The sequence below is a fragment of the Callorhinus ursinus genome, unplaced genomic scaffold, assembly GCF_003265705.2.
Source record: "Callorhinus ursinus isolate GAN/ISIS: 27379988/994484 unplaced genomic scaffold, GSC_fseal_2.0 scaffold62, whole genome shotgun sequence".
NCBI classification, from domain to species: Eukaryota; Metazoa; Chordata; class Mammalia; order Carnivora; family Otariidae; genus Callorhinus; species Callorhinus ursinus.
Window position 1 is genome coordinate 7,948,858 of NW_027397124.1, and position 20,023 is coordinate 7,968,880.

Here is a 20,023-nt window from a genome sequence, read left to right on the forward strand (position 1 = left end):
TGTGATAGCTTTAAAAAATAGGTATGTAAATATGCATTAACAACTACTGTGTATGACATTTTAGTTTACTTCTTAAGTGCTGTCCCTCATTAGGAAATAACAATTAACTTTGATACTATAATATTTTACAAATAAGAATTGATTTTTGTGGGCTTTTGGGTGGCTCAGTCAGTTAAGCGTCTGCTTTTAGCTCAGGTCATGATCCCAGGGTGCTGGGATCGAGTCCTGTGTCGGGCTCCCTGCTCAGTGGGGAGTCTGCTTCTCCCTCTGCCCCTCCTTCCACTCTCTCAGTCTCTCTTTCTCTCTCTCTCTCTCTCTGTCAAATAAATAAAATCTTTTTTTAAAAAAAGAATTGATTTTTAGAGAGCTTATTTTTTTATAGCCATATTTTAGGGCCTGAGAAACTGACAAAACTAGACAATTTGCATGATTTCTGTTGTCAAGTGAGTAAACACATGAAATCATGTTTATAAATACCCAGATTCATTGCAGATGTTTTGAGTAGACTCTATTTTTAGGAGCTACTGGGTTGAACCACACAATATTAATTAATACCTGGTAAGTAACAATGTAAATTCTTAGACTAAATGATTTATATTATTTAAAAATTATACCATTGATTTTTGCAAATGGCCAGTATGTCAGGATGGGTTAGATTGTGCTTTAGCGGCAACAGCTCCAACAATAAATGTTTATTTCTGGCTCATGCTATCTGTCCATTACACATTGGTGGGGCGCTCAGCTCCATGTCATGCTCTGTCAAGACTTGAGCTGATGGAGGTGCCATTCTCTTGAACATTGGATGGCTCGCGAAAGAGGAGATGCAAGATTCTCTCAGTGGCACTTAAATGTGTCTTCCTGGGAGTGACAAACCTGATGCTTTCTTTTTATTGGTCAGGGCAGGTCTCGTGTCTGGAAGGGGAGAAGTCACAGAAATACTGTGGGGTCTCACCACTGTCTAACCACAATTAGAAAACTGTCTAAAATAAATGAGTGTCATGAAGTTTACTACATTATCTACTTTGGTATAGCAATTGGGTTGTCATTTACAAATTGCAGTGATGGTTGAAACCATTTGTTATACCCCAAATTTATAGTCTAATTTCCTGGTATTAGTACCTGCTCTCTGACAAAGTGTTTATTTGTGAGTTTAATTGCAAGAATGATTTTTCAAAAAAGATTTTATTTATTTGAGGGGGAGAGAGAAAGTGAGAGAGCAAGTAAGCATGAGCGAGGTTAAGAGGCAGAGGGAGAAGCAGGCTCCCTGCGGAGCAGGGAGCCCAATGCGGGGCTCAATCCCAGGACTCCGAGATCATGACCTGAGACGAAGGCAGCTGCTTAACCGACTGAGCCACCCAGGTGCCCCTAATTACAACAATATTATGTGTTTCAGCCTTAAGTTCCAAGACTGCTGTGCATGCTGTACAACGAAGGCTGGCTTTTATTTGCAAATGTTGCTTAAATCCGTTTGCTTATTGCTAGAATTAAGCTTTCCCATCTCGTAATAATTGGGCAACTATTATTGGCTACTATTTTGGGCAGTTCTTCTGTCTACTATTAATTTGTAGTAATTTCATTTCTTCCTTAGACTGTCTTCAAGTGTTGCACTCATTTTTTTTTTAACTGCAAAGTGCATAACATAAGATTTACTGTATTGACCATTTTTAAGTGTATGGTTCAGTAGTATTAAGTATATTGTGTAACAGATCTCTGGAATTTTTTTTTATATGGCAGAACTGAAACTCTATACACATCAAACAACTCCCCATTTCTCCTACCCCCTTGCCCCTGGCAACCACCATTCTACTTTCTGTTTCAATGACTTTGGCTACTTTAGATACCTTATATAAGTGTAATCATACAGTAGTTTTCTTTGCCCTGCTGGCTTATTTCACTTAGTATAATGTTCTCGGGTTTCACTCACGTTGTAGCATGTGACAAAATTTCCTTCTTTTTTTAAGGCGAATAATACTCCGTTGTGTGTGTGTGTGTGTGTGTGTGTATACACCACATTTTGTTTATTCATCTCTTAATGGGCATTTGATTTGCTTTAAGCTCTTTGCTATTGTTAATAACGCTGCAATGAACATGGATTCGCAAATATCTCTTTGAGATCCTACTTTCAATTCTTTTGGGTATATAAGCCAAAGGGGAATTGTGTTGGGTCCTGTGGTAATTCCATTTTCAATTTTTTTGAGGAACTTTCATACTGTTTTCCATGGTGGCTGCACCATTGTAAATTCCCACCAACAGGGCACAGGGTTCCATTTTCTCTGCATTATTGCCAACAGTTGTTTTTTTCTGTGTTTTGTTTTGATTTTGGTTTTGGTTATTAAATGGGTGTGAGGTGATACCTCTTTGTGATTTTGTTTGTACTTTAATGATTAATGATGTTGAACATCTTTTCATGTGCTTGTTGGAGAAATGTCTGTTCAAGTTCTTTGCCCATGTATTTATTTTTGTTGAATTGTAGGAGCTCTTTATATATTCTAGATATTAACCCCTTATCAGATATATGATATGCAAGTATTTTCTTCCATTCTGTAGGTTGTCTTTTCACTCTGTTGATTGTTTACTTTGTTTCTCAGAAGTTTTTAAAGATTTTATGTAGTCCCATTTATTTATGTTTACTTTTGTTGCCTGTGCTTTTGTGTCATATCCAAGAAATCGTTACCAAATTCAGTGCCATGAAGCTTTTTCCCTGCTTTCTTTTTAAGAGTTTTATAGTTTTAGGTCTTATGTTTAGGTCTTATTTCATGTTAATTTTTGTATATGGTAAGGATCCAACATAATTCTCTTGCATGTGAATATTGTTTTGCCAACAACACTTGTGTGTGTTTGTTTTTTTTTTTTTAAAGATTTTATTTATTTGACAGAGAGAGACACAGTGAGAGACGGAACAGAGGCGGGGGAGTGGGAGAGGGAGAAGCAGGCTTCCCACTGAGCAGGGAGCCCAGTGCAGGGCTTGATCCCAGGACCCCAGGATCATGACCTGAGCCGGAAGGCAGGTGCTTAACAACTGAGCCACCTAGCGCCCTGCCAACAACACTTGTTGAAGAGATTGTCCGTTCCCTATTGAGTAGTCCTGGCACTTGGTTGAAGATCATTTGACTGTATGTCTGAGAGTTCCTTTTCCTGGGTTCTATTTCATTGGTCTGTATGTCTGTCTTTATGCCAGTACCACATTTACCTGTAGCTTTGTGATATGTTTTGAAGTCAGGAATTGTGAGGCCTTGAACCTTTTTCTTCTTTTTAAATATTGTTTTGGGTTTTCAGAGTTCTTTGAGATCCCATATGAATTTTAGGGCAGTTTTTCTATTTCTGCATAAAATGTCATTAGGATTTTTGATAAGGATATGATGAATCTGTAGATTGCTTTGGGTGCTATGGACATTTTAACAATTTTAAGTTTTCCAGTCTGTATCTTTCCATTTATCTGCATCTTTAATTTCTTTCAGCAGTGTTTTGCAGTTTTTCAATCTATAGGTCTTTGACCTTCTTGGTTGAATTTATTCCTAAGTATCTCGTTCTTTTTGATGCTGTTATCAGTATGATTATTTTCTTTCTTTCTTTTTTTAAGATTTTATTTATTTGACAGAGAGAGACGCAGCGGGAGAGGGAACACAAGCAGAGGGAGTGGGGGAGGGAGAAGCAGGCTTCCCGCTGAGCAGGGAGCCTGATGTGGGGCTCTATCCCAGGACCCTGGGATCATGACCTGAGCCGAAGGCAGACGCTTAATGACTGAGCCACCCAGGTGACCCAGTATGATTGTTTTCTTAATGTCCTTTTAGGGTTGTTTGTGGTTTGTGTTTGAAAACTCAGTTGATTTTTTTTGTGTTGATTTTGTATCCTGCAACTTTACTGAATTTGTTTAGTCATTCTAACAATTTGTGTGTGTGTGTAATCTTTTGGGTTTTCTGCATATACAGTCATGTAATGTCATCTGTGAATAGAGATAATTTTCCTTCTTCCTTCCTAATCTAGCTGCCTTTTATTTATTTTTTCTTGTCAAATTGCAAAGCAATTATGCCTTTTAGTATTATGTTGAATAGAAGTAGTGAGAGTGGGCATCAGTGTTTTGTTCATCTTAGAGGAAAAGCTTTCAGTCTTTTAGCATTGATGTTAGCTGTGAACTTTTTATATATGGCCTTTATGATATTGAGGTAGTTTCTTTCTGTTTCTAGTTTATTGTCTTAATCATGAAAGGTATTTAATTTAGTCAGATGCTTTTTCTCCATGAATTGAGATGATCATTTGGTTTTGTCCTTCATTCATTTAACATGGTATATCACATTTTCATATGTTGAACCATCCTTGCATCCCTAGGATAAATCCAACTTGGTAATGGTGTGTAATCCTTTTAATGTGCTGTTCAATTTGGTTTGCTAGTATTTTTTAAGGACTTTTAAATTACTGTTCATCAGGGAGTTTGGTCTACAGTTTTCTTGTAGTGTTTTGTTTGGCTTTGCTATCAGGGTAATGGTGGCCTCAATGGACTTGGATGTGTTCCTTGCTCTTCAATTTTGGGGAAGAACTTGAGGAGTTTTGGTGTTAATTCTTTAAATGTTTAGTAGAATTCTCTAATGAAGTCATCTGGCCCTGTGCTTTAATTTGCTGGGAGGTTTTTGATTACTGTTTCAATCTCTTTATTAGATATTGGTCTATTCACATTTTAAATTTATGTTGTTCACTTTGTAGGTTGTATGTTTCTAGGAATCTATCCATTCTAGGTTACCAAACTTGTTGGTATATAGTTGTTAATAGTCTGTTATGGTTCATTTCTGTGACATCACTTGTAATGTTTCTTTTTTCATTTCTGATTTCAGTTATTTAAGTTGTCTTTTATTCTTAGCAAAGGGTTTGTTAATTTTGTTGATTTTTTTGAAAAAAACTTTTGTTTCATTAATTTTTTTCTGTTCTCCCTTATTATCTCTGCTCTAATAATTTCCTTTCTTTGCTAACATTGTTCTTTTTCTAGTTCCTTGAGTTATAAAGTTAGGTATTGATTTTAGATTTTTCTTTTTTTTTTTTTTTAATGTGTTTACGGCTACAGACTTCACTCAGCACTGTCTTCACTACATCCCATAAGATTTAATATGTTGTATTTTCATTTTTTATTTGTCTGAAGATATTTTTCTAATTTATTTTGTGATTTGTTCTTTGGCCCACTGGTTGTTTACATGTGTGTTGCTTAATTTCCACATATTTGTGGATTTTTATTTTTACTTCTGTTGTTGATTTCTGGTTTCATTCCATTGAGGTCAGAAAAGATACTTGGTATGGATTCAGACTTCTTAAATTTGTTAAGACTTGTTTTGTGGCCCAACATGTGGTCTTTCCTGGAAAATGTTCCATGTGTGCTTGAGAAAAATGTGTATTTTGTTGTTGAATAGAGTGTTCTGTATATGACTGTTCAGTGCATTTGGTTTATAGTATTGTTTAAGTCCTCTGTTTTCTCCTTGGTTTTCTGTCTGGTCGTTCTTTCTGTTGAAAGAATGACATTGAAGTCTTCTAATATTACTGCGTTGATGTCTGTTTCACCCTTCAGTTCTGTCAGTATTTGCTTCATATATTTAGGAGTTCTGATGTCAGGTAAATACGTATTTACAACTGTTAAACTTCTTGGTGAGTTGACCCTTTTGTCATTATATAATGTCCTATTTTGTGTTTTGTTAGTTTTTGACTTAGTCTATTTTGTCTGTCAGTATGGCCACCTTGCTCTCTTTTGGTTAGCATTTTCATGGAATATCTTTTTTTCCATAGTTTCATTTTCAGCCGATGTGTATCTTTAGATCTAAAGTGAGTCTCTAGTAGACAGCATATAGTTGGTCTTATTTTTTGTTTGTTTGTTTGTTTTTCCTTTAATTCATTCAGCTACTCTATGTCTTTTGATTGGGGAGTTTAATCCATTTACACTTAAAAAGTACTGATAAAGGAGGGTTTTTTTATTTGCATTTTCTTAAATGTTTTCTGTCTTGTAACTTTTTTGTCCCTCTTTTCCCTTATCACTGCCTTTTCTTTGTGTTTTAATGAGTTTGTTTGTTTGTTTTTTTAGTCACATGCTTTGGTTCTCTTTACATTGGCTTTTGTGTATTTTCTATAGATTTTTTTTGTGTGTCTGTGTGGTTTCCATGGGGATCACGTAAAACATCTTCAGGCTTTAACAATCTGTTTTAAACTGGTAACTTTAATTGCATACAGAAACTCTACTCCTTTACGTCTCTGCCCCCCACTTCCTCACTTTATGTTACTGATGTCACAAATTGTACTTTTTTATATCGTGTGTCTGTTAACATAGATTTATACTTTAATGCTTTTGCCTTTACAATTCTTTTTTTTTTTTTTTTAAAGATTTTATTTATTTCACAGAGAGAGACACAGCAGGAGAGAGAGAGGGAACACAAGCAGGGGCAGTGGGAGAGGGAGAAGCAGGCTTCCCACTGAGCAGGGAGCCCGATGCGGGTCTCGATTCCAGGACCCTGGGATCATGACCTGAGCCGAAGGCAGATGCTTAACGACTGAGCCACCCAGGCGCCCTGCCTTTTAAGTTCTATAAAAGAATTAAAAGTGATTTATGCACCAACATTACAATACCGTAGGATTCTATATTTGCCTAAATATTTGCCTTTCCAGAGAGCATTATGTTTTCATATGGTTTTGTGCTGTTGTTTCAGCTTGAAGGCCTCCGTTTAGTATTTTTTTGTAGGGCAGATCCGATGGTGATTGACTCCTTCAGCATTTGTTTATCCGGCTGGGAAAGTCTTAGTTTTTCCTCTATCTTTAAAGGATAACTTTACAGATACAGTATTCTTGGTTGGCAGCTCTTTTCTTTCAGCATGTTTATTAATATACAGTATCACTGCCTTCTGCAAAGTTTCTGCAGAGACATTGGCTTTTAATCAATAGAAGTTCCCTTTTACATTATGAGCCCTTTTTCTCTTGCTGCTTTCAAGATTGTTTTTTTTCTGTGACTTTTCACAGTTTCATTATAATGTGTGGGTCTTTTTGTATTTACCCTAATTGGAGTTCATTCAGCTTCTTGAATTTATATGCCCATTTTTTGCCCCGAATTTGGAAAATTTTCAGCCATTATTTCTTTAAATAGGCATTCTATTTCTTTCCTACTTCTCCTTCTGGGTCTCCCATAATGCATATATAGTCTTTTTGTGGTGTCCTATATGGCCCATAGGCTCTCTTTACTTTCCTTCATTTTTTTTTCATTCCTCTGACTCAGTAATTTCACATGATGTTTTCAAATTTGCTGATTCTTTGTTCTGCTTGATCAAGTCTGAAGTTGGATCTCTCTAGTGAATTTTTCAGTTTAATTATTGTATTCTTCAACTCCAGAGTTTACCTTTTATTAAAGTTTCTATCTTTGTGTTGATATTCTTATTTTGTTCATGTGTTGTTTCCCTGATTTCATTTAGGTATCTATTGGTGGTGTCTTTTAGCTCATTGAGCATCTTTAGGATGATTATTTTAAATTATTTGTCAGGTAATTCATAGATCTCCGTTTCTTTAGGGTTGGTTGTGGGGCTTTATTTTGCTCCTTTGATCGAACCGTCTTTACCTGTTTCTTTGTGGGCCTTTTGATCTTCTGTTGAGATTTGGGTATTTGAAAAGACAATGATCTCTTCTAGTCTTAGTTGACTGGCTTCACAGAGTGCAAGACCTACACTGATCAGCCTGACTAAAGTCCTGTGAACCTCTCAAACTTTTTCTGGAGATGCATATTTTCTGGGCTTGTATGTGTAATTTCTGAGGTTTCCTTTTGTTTTCTTCTTAGGCTCCCATAATCTCTTTCCTCTCTTTGGCATCTGCCTGTGACAGTGCAATCTCCCTGATGCTATCATGGGCCCCAGTGCTTGACTTTGTTCTGAGCAGCCTCCAACCTGGCATCCAAATTATTCTGCCTTCCTGTGAGCATTTATTGCCAGACAAGAGAGAAACCTAGTCCTTCGGGTGTCCTTTTAGGAATGCATGTTCCTCTTTTCTCCTTCCCTCCTCTAGGGAGAAACTGGGTATTGTTTGTTTGTCTGTTTTCTTGATTGTGCTTCATTGCATGAGGGAAGTGGATTAAGGTAGGGAAAAATGCAGTGAACTCTTATCTGCTTCAGTGTGGCTTTTTCTGGCTTTTACTCACCTAGGTGATACAACTGCTTAACTGGTTTCTGGAGTTGTCTGAGACAATTAAGTCTTTGTATTGTTGTTAAGTTTCTCCTAAGGGAACAAGGGCCTTGGGGTTTTTCTGTTCCACCATCTTGCTGATGTCAGTCCCTGTACACATTTGGCTTTTAACTCCAGTCACTGTTAGGATATTTCACCTGTGTTACCTACCATACCTGTACAGATAATCACAGTTGTGTTACTATTAGAGGCTTTATTGCTAAAGGGCTATTTTTGGTAACTGTTATAATTTGATGTTAAATGTAGTTTTTTTTTTTTTTTTAGTTTTATTTATTTATTTATTTATTTGACAGAGAGAGACAGAGCAGGAACACAGCAGGGGGAGTGGGAGAGGGGGAAGCAGGCTTTCCGCTGAGCGGGGAGCTCAATGCGGGACTCGATCCCAGGACCCCGGGATCATGACCTGAGCCGAAGGCAGACGCTTAACGACTGAGCCACCCAGGCGCCCAAATGTAGTTCTTTAATAAACATAGGTTTATTCTGTTTTTGGGTTTGTGAATTTTTTTTTTCTTTTAATGATTTTATTTGAGAGAGAGAGTGAGCATGAGCCGGGGAGGGCAGAAGGAAAGGGAGAAGCAGGCTCCCAGACGTGGGGCTGGATCCCATGACCTGAGCCAAAGGCAGACGCTTAACCAACTCAGCCACGCAGGTGCCCCTGTGTGTATTAATTTGAATAGGAAGTGATACATAATTTTAATAAGGCTTGTTTTGTTGGCTGGTTTATTTTTAGGCTTTTCATGAAATTTTGAATTTACTATGAATTCTAGTCAGTGCTCTGGTGACATTTTGTTAATAAGAAAGATTCAGTAATGTCTGAATCATGTTCTTGAGCTTCTAACCTAGTTCACTGTTTACCGTACAGAACATAGAGGAACAATATCTTTAGCTACCTTGCAAGATGTGACAGTAGTTTTCTGGACATATCTGTGGCTATAAATAGGGCATGGGCTTTGTAGATGTGTAGTCCTAAGTGTTCAAAACCAATGGATTGAAGCCTGGGAATATTGTTTTCTGAACCTACCTGAGGTTTTGGGTGGTCAGTCAGAGAAGGCACGATATCAGGGGACTGAAGAGCAAGCTAGAGGATGTGGACATAAAGTGGGCAGTTTCCTTATTTATAAATAAACAGCATAAAATAAAACAAGGATATCAAAGGAAAGGTTGTGGGAAGGGGGGAGGTAGTCTTTGAGCATCTGGTGTGTTTCCAGTGCTCTAGATAGATTTCATTTAGCCACCACCAAAAGTGAGTCAGAGATACTATTTCCATTTGATAGCTAAGGAGACTGAATGGGAAAGGTTAAATAAGAGAGTTAAGGGGCAGCATTGTGTAGTGTGATTGGCAGAATGGGCATCAGATCCATACATGTTGGCATTAGAATCCTTTCAAAAAGCTGTGGACTTAAGGTAAGGTCCTTAAAATTCAGTTTCCTCATCTGTAAAATTATCATAGTGCTTACATTTTAGGATTATTTTAAGAATTAAATCATGCATGTTGAGTTTTTAACCTAATATCTGGGAAATTGTATGCACTCAATGTTATTTGTCACTAACAAATATAAATTACATTTATATATAAGTATATAGATATAAATCTATAAATATTATATATATATGTTGAGTTTTTAACCTAATGTCTGGGAAATTGTATGCAGTCAATGTTACTTTCACTAACATTTATATACATGTATGTATTTATATTTATATGTATGTATAAATGTATGTGTATTTATATTTACATATAAGTATATATTTACATATTTATTTACTTATTTACTTATTTATTTTAAAAGATTTTTATTTATTTATTCATGAGAGACAGAGAGAGAGGCAGAGGGAGAAGCAGGCTCCCAAGGAGCAGGGAGCCCGATGCGGGACTCGATCCCAGGACTCTGGGATCATGACCTGAGGTGAAGGCAGACGCTTAACTATCTGAGCCACCCAGGCACCCTACATATTTATTTTTACATAAATATATATAAACATATATACATATATGTGTATTTATATATATTTGTATTTATATGTTTATACATCACCTATAGGTACACACGTATATATAACTTAAATTGGTATTTTATTGGTTTCCCAAGGTCTCATACCTTAAGTTGTGCATGTGGCACGTGGTAGAATCAGGAGACTGGTCTCTCACCAAAGCCTGTATTCTTTTCATTATAGAACCTCAAAAAGTTTGCTAGATTGGAGGAAATGAGAAGTAGGGTGATGAAAATGAGGTCGAAGAGTGTTAATAAAGCTGTCATCTGTTGATTGGCTGTTACAGGTTAGGTGTTTTACTTATGTCATTGCATTTAATCTCATTTCATTAAATAGCCTGGTCAAGACTAGGGAGTCAGTACGACAGAGCTAGTCTGTCTCATTTCAAAATCTGTGCTCTCCTCATTAGGCAATGCTGTCTCCCCACAGGTAAACTAATGAGGTTATTCTGACCTTGAAGGGAAAGGGAGCTCTTGGAGGCTTGGAACGGGTCAAAGGACTTCTGAATAAGGTTCATTATGCAGTTTTTAAGGACACATGATGATACGGGTTCCATCCTTAGGGAAATCTAGTGGGGGATGAAAGCCCAGCAAAAATAGAAAATTATGTTGATGTATCTTAATTATCAAAGATGATTACAAGATTGGTTTTTCCAATAGGACTCAAGGGAATGCTGATGGAATGCTGGGATGGATCTGGAGTTGATAATTGGCCAACAAAAATATGAAGTTACCATCCCCCCCGATTAGAGGAGAGTGTCAAAATACAGGGGAAAAAAAAAGTGGGTCATTGATGGTTAATGGTATAATCTTGAAGACTGTCCAATACTTTTTAGTAGTGGGTGGTAGAACATAAATATAATGAAAAAAAGTCATCATCAGAAAAGAAGTGTCCCACTGTGAGAGATGGGGGAGTGTACAGCTCTAGAAATGCCACTGGTTTTACTTGAGGTCGGTCTGAGGGAAAACCCCAGGGGTCATGATGCACTGATTTGCTGTGGATGGTTTGCATAGTCTGGAATGAGGTCGTTGCTTGTGAGTGTCAGTTCATTCATTACACCAGTGCTTCCAGACGGGGAACCTGAGTGAGCGAGTGGGACAGTGTGTGCCTTCTCACCAAGAACTCTGACCAGGGCAGCCCTGACCTGTGTGGTTAATGTCCCTTGAGCAAGTGTGCCAGGGCTCCTTGCAGACCTCCCTAATGGCTTTAAAGCTTGGGTGTCTTCACCTGGGGGTTATAAAGCAGTGTTTCTCCTCTTTTGAGTCTTCAAAATGTTATAGGATTCTTTCAGTGGGATTCTATTTTTTCTCTTGCTTTGGTATCTTCCTTTCCATTTGTGGAAAGGAGATGATAGGAGTTTTGTGTTATGTGATAATTGAACCCTCTTGAGTTGATAAAATGTGACGTGTTTTTAACTTTTCATAATTTTCCCCTTTTCCTTGAGAGACAGGATTTTTTGTGTTTGGTTGTATAAAGCATATTTGCTTACATATAGCAGTTAACATGTTGCCAGTTTTAAGTTGGTTTTAATTTTCTTGGTGTACTGACAGACTATAAGATTCTTGGAATAGACAAAATTCAAATGTGACTTGTATATGATTAGGAACTGCATAGTTTAAAAATCTGTAACTGTTGTTTTGCATACATTACTGCATTAAACAGTGGAAATAGTTTTTAGAAACTCATTTCCTTTGAATATTTAAAAAATAATAAAAATGTTACTGGAAAGCATGCTACCTTTAGATCTTTAGGGGATTAGCAGATAGGGTGTCATGGCATAGAATAGTGGTCAGCAAACTCTTTCTTCTCTCAGTCTCTGTAAATAAAATATTATAGGAACAAAGTCATACCAAACTCATACGTCTATTGCCTGTGTTGAGACAGAGACCATATGGACCACAAAGGCTAAAATATTTACTGGTTTGGCAGCTAATGTGTGCTTATTCCTGGCATAGAATAGCAGTTCTTGGCTTTTAGGGTCTCTGGACATTTTTACACTCTTAAAAATTATTAAAGACTCCAAAGAATTTTATTTATGTGCATTATACTGATGTTTACCATATTGGAAATTAAAACTGAGTAATGAAAAAAATTATTTCAATTCATTTAAAAATAACGATATTAGGAGCGCCTGGCTGGCTCAGTCGGTAGAGTGTGTGACTCTTGATCTCAGGGTTGTGAGTTCCAGCCCCACATTGGGTGTAGAGATTACTGAAAAATAAAATAACAGTATTAAACTTGTTACCTGTTAACATAAATAACATTTGTTTTTTTTTTTTTTTTAAAGAGGTGGATTGAGAGATGAGGGGGAGGGGCAGAGAGAGAGGGAGAGAGAGAATCTTAAGCATGTTCCATGCCCAGCACAGAGCCCGAGGTGGGGCCTTGAGATCCTGACCTGAGTCAAAATCAAGAGTCGGACGTCTAAGTCCCTGAGCCACCCACGTGCCCCAAAATAACATTTCTGTGAAAAATAACTCTTTCCCAAAACAAAAGCTTCAGTAATTTGGGAATTTCTCTGGTGCCTGGATTAATAGACCGCCATTTCCGTATCTGTGCTATATGTTTTGGTTGAAGGATATGAAGAAAATGACACAGACCTGCAGATGGACAAGGGATGAGTGTTTTGATAGCCCTTTCAGTGAATTGTGGAGGTTCTTTGATACGACACCAAAACTTGTTGCATGGTTGTTTATTAAAGGGAATTGCAGGGCGCCTGGGCGGCTCAGATGGTTAAGCGTCTGCCTTCGGCTCAGGTCATGATCCCAGAGTCCTGGGATTGAGTCCCGCATTGGGGTCCCTGCTCTGCGGGGAGCCTGCTTCTCTCTCTGCCTCTGCCGCTGTCTCTCTCTCTCTGACTCTCATGAATAAATAAATAAAACATTAAAAAAAAAAAAAGGAATTGCAATGTGAAATCTGAAAATGTATCCATAAACTTACCATATTGGAACTATGAAATTCATTTGCTCTGTCTTGCGCTTTGAATGAATCTTTTATTCATGCATGATTTTCCAATATCATATTGATATTTTCAAAAAATATTGGTTCACAATCCACATGTAGACACTTTGTAAAAAAAAAATCACATTGGTTAATATTGCCACTGATATCAGAAGAGCCTTTGTGTATTGAGAAGCTACTGGAACTATGCAAAATAGGGGCTGGGTTCTAGTGTGTTTGCTTTTCTCAGCACCTCGCAAAGTGAGGCCACGGCAGCCTCTAGTGGACGCAAGTTTTATACAATTCTATTTTTTGCTCGAAATCTTCTGTTTTATCATTAGCAACACATACTGTTAGTTTTTTTCAAAGTCCCAGATTCATTTCATTCCTTTTCAAGAAAATGTTTACCAAATACTCAAGCCTGATTAAGGTGAATAGCTGGATAACTTGTCTTTCAGTTGTTCTTTTAAGTAAAAATAGTTTTCCACGCAAAAACCGACTAGTTTGGCTTACAAGAAACCATCACACAGATGTTTTTCTTTGAGACAGACATGACTTCATTTACAGCAGCCGTACTTTCTGGGTGCTTGTCCTTTCATCGCACCGAATAGTAAGAAGATGGATGCTGAAGAGGCAATCATTTAGTAATTTGATTCAGAACTTTTTACTTCATTAAGAACATTCTAGAGTGAACATTTTTTTTTCCTCTTTCTCCTCTTTTTCTTCTTTTCTGATGAGAGTGCTTGGCACTGTAGAGTACGAGGACAAATAATTTCAATTTGGTACTAGCAGTCTTTCCCATTTTCACCATCAGTGCGGATGTCGACACAGTACAAAAGGCAAATGGCATCTCGGTATTTGTATGAAGATAATTTGACCTCATGAACCCCTCCGAGAGGGTCTTGGGAGACCACTGCGGGTCTGAAGCCCACACTCAGAGAACTGCTGGTATAACTACCATTTTAGATAAGCAGATTTATGCCACCTAGCTATGTGTTGCCTCCTTTATTGTCTTACAGTTCTAATTTATGAAGTTTTCAATAATGTTAACAGATACCAGTTTGCTGCTTGCATTGGCTAATATATAACTAATAAATCTTTCAAATCGAGCTTCTAAAAAAATCTGATACAAATTTTTTTTTTAAGATTTTATTTATTTGCCAGAGAGAGCACAAGCAGGGGGAGCGGCAGGCAGAGGGAGAAGCAGGCTCCCCGCTGAGCAAGGAGCCTGATGCGGGACTCCATGCCAGGACCTGGGATCATAAATTTTTTTTAGAAGAAGTTTCCTCTTTGTATTATTTTATTGCTCTGTCCGATTTTGAAAGCGTAATTTAGAATATTGGTGACTGGTGAAGTAACCTGCAGTTGGATTACTGGGTACAGTTACTGTCTCCTGAAATGGTAGAATATTAATAGGATTTTTAAATACTTACCATGAGCTGATTAAAAGTTGGGGCGCCCAGGTGGCTTAGTCGGTTAAGCGTCCATCTCTTGATTTCAGCTCAGGTCATGATCTCAGGGTCGTGAGATTGAGCCCCATGTTGGGCTCTGTGCTCAGCGTGGAGTCTGCTTGAGATTCTCTCTCTCCTTCTCCCCCTGCTCCCGTTCTCTCTCTCTCTCTCTCTGTAAAATAAATACATAAATAAAATCTAAAAATGTTTTCATGTTCTTGCATACTCTGTGAGAGGAAAAGTGTTTGGAAACTAGGTCCAGCATTTGATTTCTTGTTCATCTGCTTAAACTTGTGGTTAGGTGTCATATTGTGCTTTATGATAAGAAAGATACATTTGGTTTTGCCTCCCATTTTTGGCACAGAGCTCCTAATAAAACCCTAGGTGATAATAGTGATAAAGGTTATCTTGTTACTGATAATGTGCCCCTTTCAGCCACACCTGAGATTATGATAACACGGTGCCTTTGGTAAAGCTCCTGAGAGTGGAGGCTGGTTGCCCATGGACCAGCCTTGATTAGAGAGTTGGAATTTGCCGTTCTACCTCTGGAGATGTGAGGGGGGCTAAGGGCAGCATCAGTCACCAGTGGTCAGGGATTGAATCACTTGTGCCTATAGAATGAAGTCTCCGTAAAAACCTGAAAGGACAGAGTTCAGAGTGCTTCTGGGTTAGTGAACGTGGAGGTGGGCGGTGGGGAGGGAGTCGCACACCCAGAGAGCGAGAGGGCATGGGAGCCCTGTGCGTCTCTTCCATCTGGCTGTTCCGGAGTTGTATCTAATAAACCGGTGGTCTAGTCAGTAAATGTTTTCCTGAGTTCTTTGAGTGGCTCCAGCAAATTAATAAAAACCAAGCCGGAGTTCGTGGGAACCTCTGATTTATAGTGAACTGATTAGAAGCACAGGTGACCGCCTGAACTTGCAATGAACATGGGGGCGTGGGCAGTCTTGTGGGACTGTGCCCTTAACCTGTGGGATGGGATGCTGTCTCCAGGTGGAGAGTGCCAGAATTGACTCAAATTGCAGGACCCTCAGCTGGTGCTGCAGGATCGCTTGGTGTTGGAAAACCACAGTTGGTGTCAGAAGCGGTGTCACAGTGAAGTATTGAGAGGGATGGGAGACACCCAGGGGGAGTGTATGTTTCTTAATAGTTGTGTGTGCATATTAATGAAAATTTCTGCAGATGATAATTTCTCTGGGTGCAATAAGACAATTTTTGCTTTACGGAAAACTCAAAAAACCAAAAAAAGCTTTCTGCGACAAACACTTGCACTTCCGTGGTTGACCATTAGATGTCATGAATGCCACGGGAGCCCTAAGGGGGTTACCCAGGGCCAGTAGAAACTGAACGTTGTAAGCTCGTAGACCTTCACATATTTCACTGTTCCCACATGATCAATGCCAGAAGAACCTGATACTGTGTGATATATAGAAGCAAGGTACGACTGAAATAATGAAATTTCAAAAATAAGCCTTTTTAAAGGAGGGTTGTAATAGTTCTATTGGGTATTGTAAATGTTTCAGGTGCACTTGATACCGCTGTTGGGTTCCTGGTGTTTGGGTTTCTCTCTTTTTATGGAAAGATGGATTGAACTTCAATTTAAGAATATTCGGTAATCCCTCTCAGGACATACTGTAACAGCTGGTATTTTTGTGTTGTAGTAAATTGATTCCATACAACAGTCAGTAATAATTATGGCTGGTTTCTGACAAATTCCAAAGTATTTTCAATAAATTTAGCCAAAGAAAATAACATGATTACTACAAAAATTTAGCTCAGTTTGAAAGTTAAACCCAGCAACTCTGCTTCGGTCCACAAACTAGTAAGCACTTTTTACTGGTTGGGATTTTTATCAAACCATTTACTTTGTATACTTTTGCAAGTATACTTAGGCTTATACTTACATTATACTTATAACATACACTTAACATACGTTCTGAGAAGATAATTACTTTGTAGCATATAATTCTTAAGTAATATGACTTTGGAAAAATTTAACCTTGGGTGTTTGTCATGAAATAAAAAGTGAGAAATGCTGAGGCCTTTCATAAGTGGCTTTATGTGTACAGCAGGAATATCAACTCAGAAGGGTGTTTTGCCATGCGAATGTAAGGTTGTCTTAGTAGTAATAGAATGTTTGATATAAGATAAGATCTCTTATTATATGGTGTTTGTGGTTTATAAAAGTGAAGGATTGTAAGTTCTTTAAGGTGTGAAGAGGGGGGTAGCATATATGGTATATAGACTATTGTATATTTCTGTAGTTAAGCAGTCTATACTATTTAAATTATGATTTATGGCATAAGGAGCTTAAATTATCCACATAACACACACATATAGTAACTATCTACCCACACGCATATACATATTGCCCTAATGGTAGAAATGAGTGTGAGCTGAGTACGCTTTGCAAATTTCAACCGTTTCCTCCTTTTTTTCTCATCAAAACAAAAGTTTTATTGAGTGCCTTCTTTAAATCACGTATGGTCTGTTTCTTACTACTTTTGTGTTTGAATTAAGGAACACTTTTATGTAGTTGAATTTTAATCCTGATTGTTAGAATAATTTATGAAAGCAAAGCAGAATTGCCTCTTAAAATTATCGGGGAAAACAGCCTCAGAGATGGGAATTAATGAAACTTGTCTTTTTCACTTACTTTTTAGCTTCGTGATTTATATTTTATTTGGTATTTAAAATAACTGTCTTCATATTTTCAATTAATCTTCTGTGCATATTTTAACTTAGCCTTTGTAATATGAAACAAAATGCAGGTCATTGCTTCAGATAGTCTGGTTCAAGATAGTCTCTTTGGTGAATTTTTTCATACTAACATTCACTTTGAGAGTTAAAAAGCTAATTTAGAAGGTTTTAATAGAATTTTGCAGCTTAGACTTTTTCAAGTGAAATTTGGCAAGCTCATTCCTTATCCTGTAATATGAATCAGCAATTTAAAGGCTTCATGGGTTGAAGTGAGCCAGTTTTTTGAGTGTTTATAGTATGTTTTTCTTGTTAATATATGTTAAAATATGCTTTTAAATTACTGAATTTGCTTTATAGAGAACTGGGGGAAAATGCATTAAAAATGGACTTAAACACATTGTGTGGGGCTTCTGATTTCTAAAAAATGTAAATGTAGTGTATTTTCTGTTATTAGGCAGCAGTGGTCCAAATTTAAACCACACGGCCTTCTCCTAGGTGTCAGGCCAGTGTAAATTTTAATCTCGCTACTTTCCTTTATGTTTTCATTTTATAATCTCATTGCCTGAATTAAACAGCTCCAGTCATAATAGCCAGCATTTCTTGTTTGCTGGTCACCTGCCAGATGCTGTGTTGTGAGCCTTAGCGTATTTAATTATCAAATGGTTCTAAATTGCTGTTAATCTCCATATGTATAGAAGGTAGTGAAGGCGCAGTGAGATTAAATAAATTGTCCAAGATCACAGATTTAGCAGGTTGAGAGATTAGGCCAAACTCTGGAGTCCTTGCTCTTTGGCTAGGAGACAACAGTGCCTTACTGCTTCTGTCCAAATAAACCGTAGTTAAAACAACTTTTGAAAAAAACTGGTATTTTGCAAAGTGCGTCCAAGCTTAGTATTTTACCGAAAGAATTGACTTTTGTGTATTAGCTTGGATTGGGAGGTCTCGTTTTGATTGTTAACACTTCTGGGAATCTCTAACATCTTCAATTCTAGTAGTTTCTCCAGGTGATTTGCAGTTTCAGTTAGAGAACTTTGCAGTTGCCATATTAGGATGAGCTATTTAAAAAAATTACAAGTATTTATAAGTTGTTGGCCATCTACAGAGTCGCTGTTCTTCATTAGAAATAGAGCGTGGGATCTCGGTAACAGGCAAAGGATTTGAGAATAGCCCTGGCATTAAAAACCTTCTTTACGTTCTCAGTCTGCATTCAGCAGCCCTCAAACCAACTGCAAAAATCTTTCAGGAAGCCTTGATACCTGCATGAGGAGCTTTTGTGGTTTTAATTAGAAATTTCACATCCAAATCAAAAACTCTCACACTTCATATGTGCACGTAGCATGTAGACAAAATTTGGAAGAATCGTGATCTCTGGTAAGCATGTTGGAATAAGAACTCTGAATTAGTCACAGAATGTTGCAATTTAGTAGTCTTCCCTATTATTATTTTTAAAGTGTTTTTCTTCTCTTTTTAGAAACGGCCTGCTCGATATATAAATCTTGGTCGACAGCGTGGCTGCAGGCTACTGACTGCAGTTCTCTGTGGCTTTCTAAGTGGTGAGTGGTGTGGCTGTCCCAGCCTTCAGCGGCTTGCATCATGCCAGCTTTGTCAACAGGATCTGGGAGCGACACAGGTACGTGAACCCACTAGGGCCAGGTTTCCTTCCATTCTTACTGAAATTTTTTTGTTCACCGTGGAAAACAGCGTTGCTTTAAGTAAGCACAAACAGATCACGCTTGTTTTTCTGGAACCCGCGTTGAGGGGCACAAAATGTCAACTCTGATGCATCCTCGCAATATAAAAGTTGTCAAAGGACCTTGACGAACCACTGTTTTCTCTAGGGAGTGGTGGCTCGTGCTGATGCTCTCGTATGGGCTTGCCTTTTGGAGTAATGCCATGTGTTTAAATTGCTTTCAAAAAAATGAGTATCTTAAAACATACAAAAAAGCATAGCAAATAGCGTGATTTTCCTTTTATTCTTCCCTCAGATTTGATAACAGGTATGAACTTTCTGCCATGCCAGACCTCTCACTTTTTTAAGAAATGAAACGAAGTATCTATTCCATTCTGGTGTTTTCTTTCTTCCTGTCCCCAGAGGTTAAAAAACGATTCTGAGGTTGATATATGTCATTAAGGGATTCCGGTGAAACAAGCAAGCATATTTTACCTTTATTATCGGTGGTAAGATTCAGTGGTCCTTCAAATAAAGGGTTCCAAGAAAGGGAAGAAACTCATGTATGTATGTATGTATAAAATCCTGTGCTCCTGACCTGTTTCAGGAGGTGGGCGAGGGAGGTCAGTGGCCCTTTGAAGTCTTATTCTGGGGTTCCCCAGAATCAGCACTTTTTGTTTTTCATTTAAAAGAAATTTTAATTAAAATGTTTTTTTGTTTGTTTGTTTTTTAGTATGGTCGATACACAATGTTACATTAGTTTCAGGTGTACAGCATAGTGACTCAGCTTCTCTGTAGGTTTATGCTGTGCTCCCAGCAAGTGTAACTACCATCTGTCACCATACAACACTGTTATAGTATCATTGACTATATGTCCTATGCTGTGCCTTTAACTCCCATGACTTACTCATCCCATAACTAGAAGCCTGCATCTCCCACGTCCCTTCACCCATTTTGCCCATCCCCCTGGCTGCCTCCCCTCTGGCAACTATCAGTTTGTTTTCTGTATTTATAGGTCTGAGAATCAGCACTTTTTAAAAAATTCATGGACCCTTCACGGAACTATTAAAACAGAATGTGAGCGGGGTTG

At 37.8% G+C, this 20,023-nt stretch overlaps 1 protein-coding gene across 2 annotated transcripts in view; it reads left to right on the forward strand.

The window, feature by feature from the left end:
• MPP7 (MAGUK p55 scaffold protein 7) overlaps positions 1–20,023 on the forward strand; it is a 288,302-nt gene that overhangs the window by 52,159 nt on the left and 216,120 nt on the right. For both annotated transcript variants that reach the window (XM_025885841.2, XM_073885448.1), the window contains exon 2: positions 18,736–18,894. In XM_025885841.2, the coding sequence (XP_025741626.1) occupies positions 18,858–18,894 (37 nt within the window). In that variant the 5' untranslated portion in view covers positions 18,736–18,857. The remainder of the gene's footprint in view (positions 1–18,735; positions 18,895–20,023) is intronic.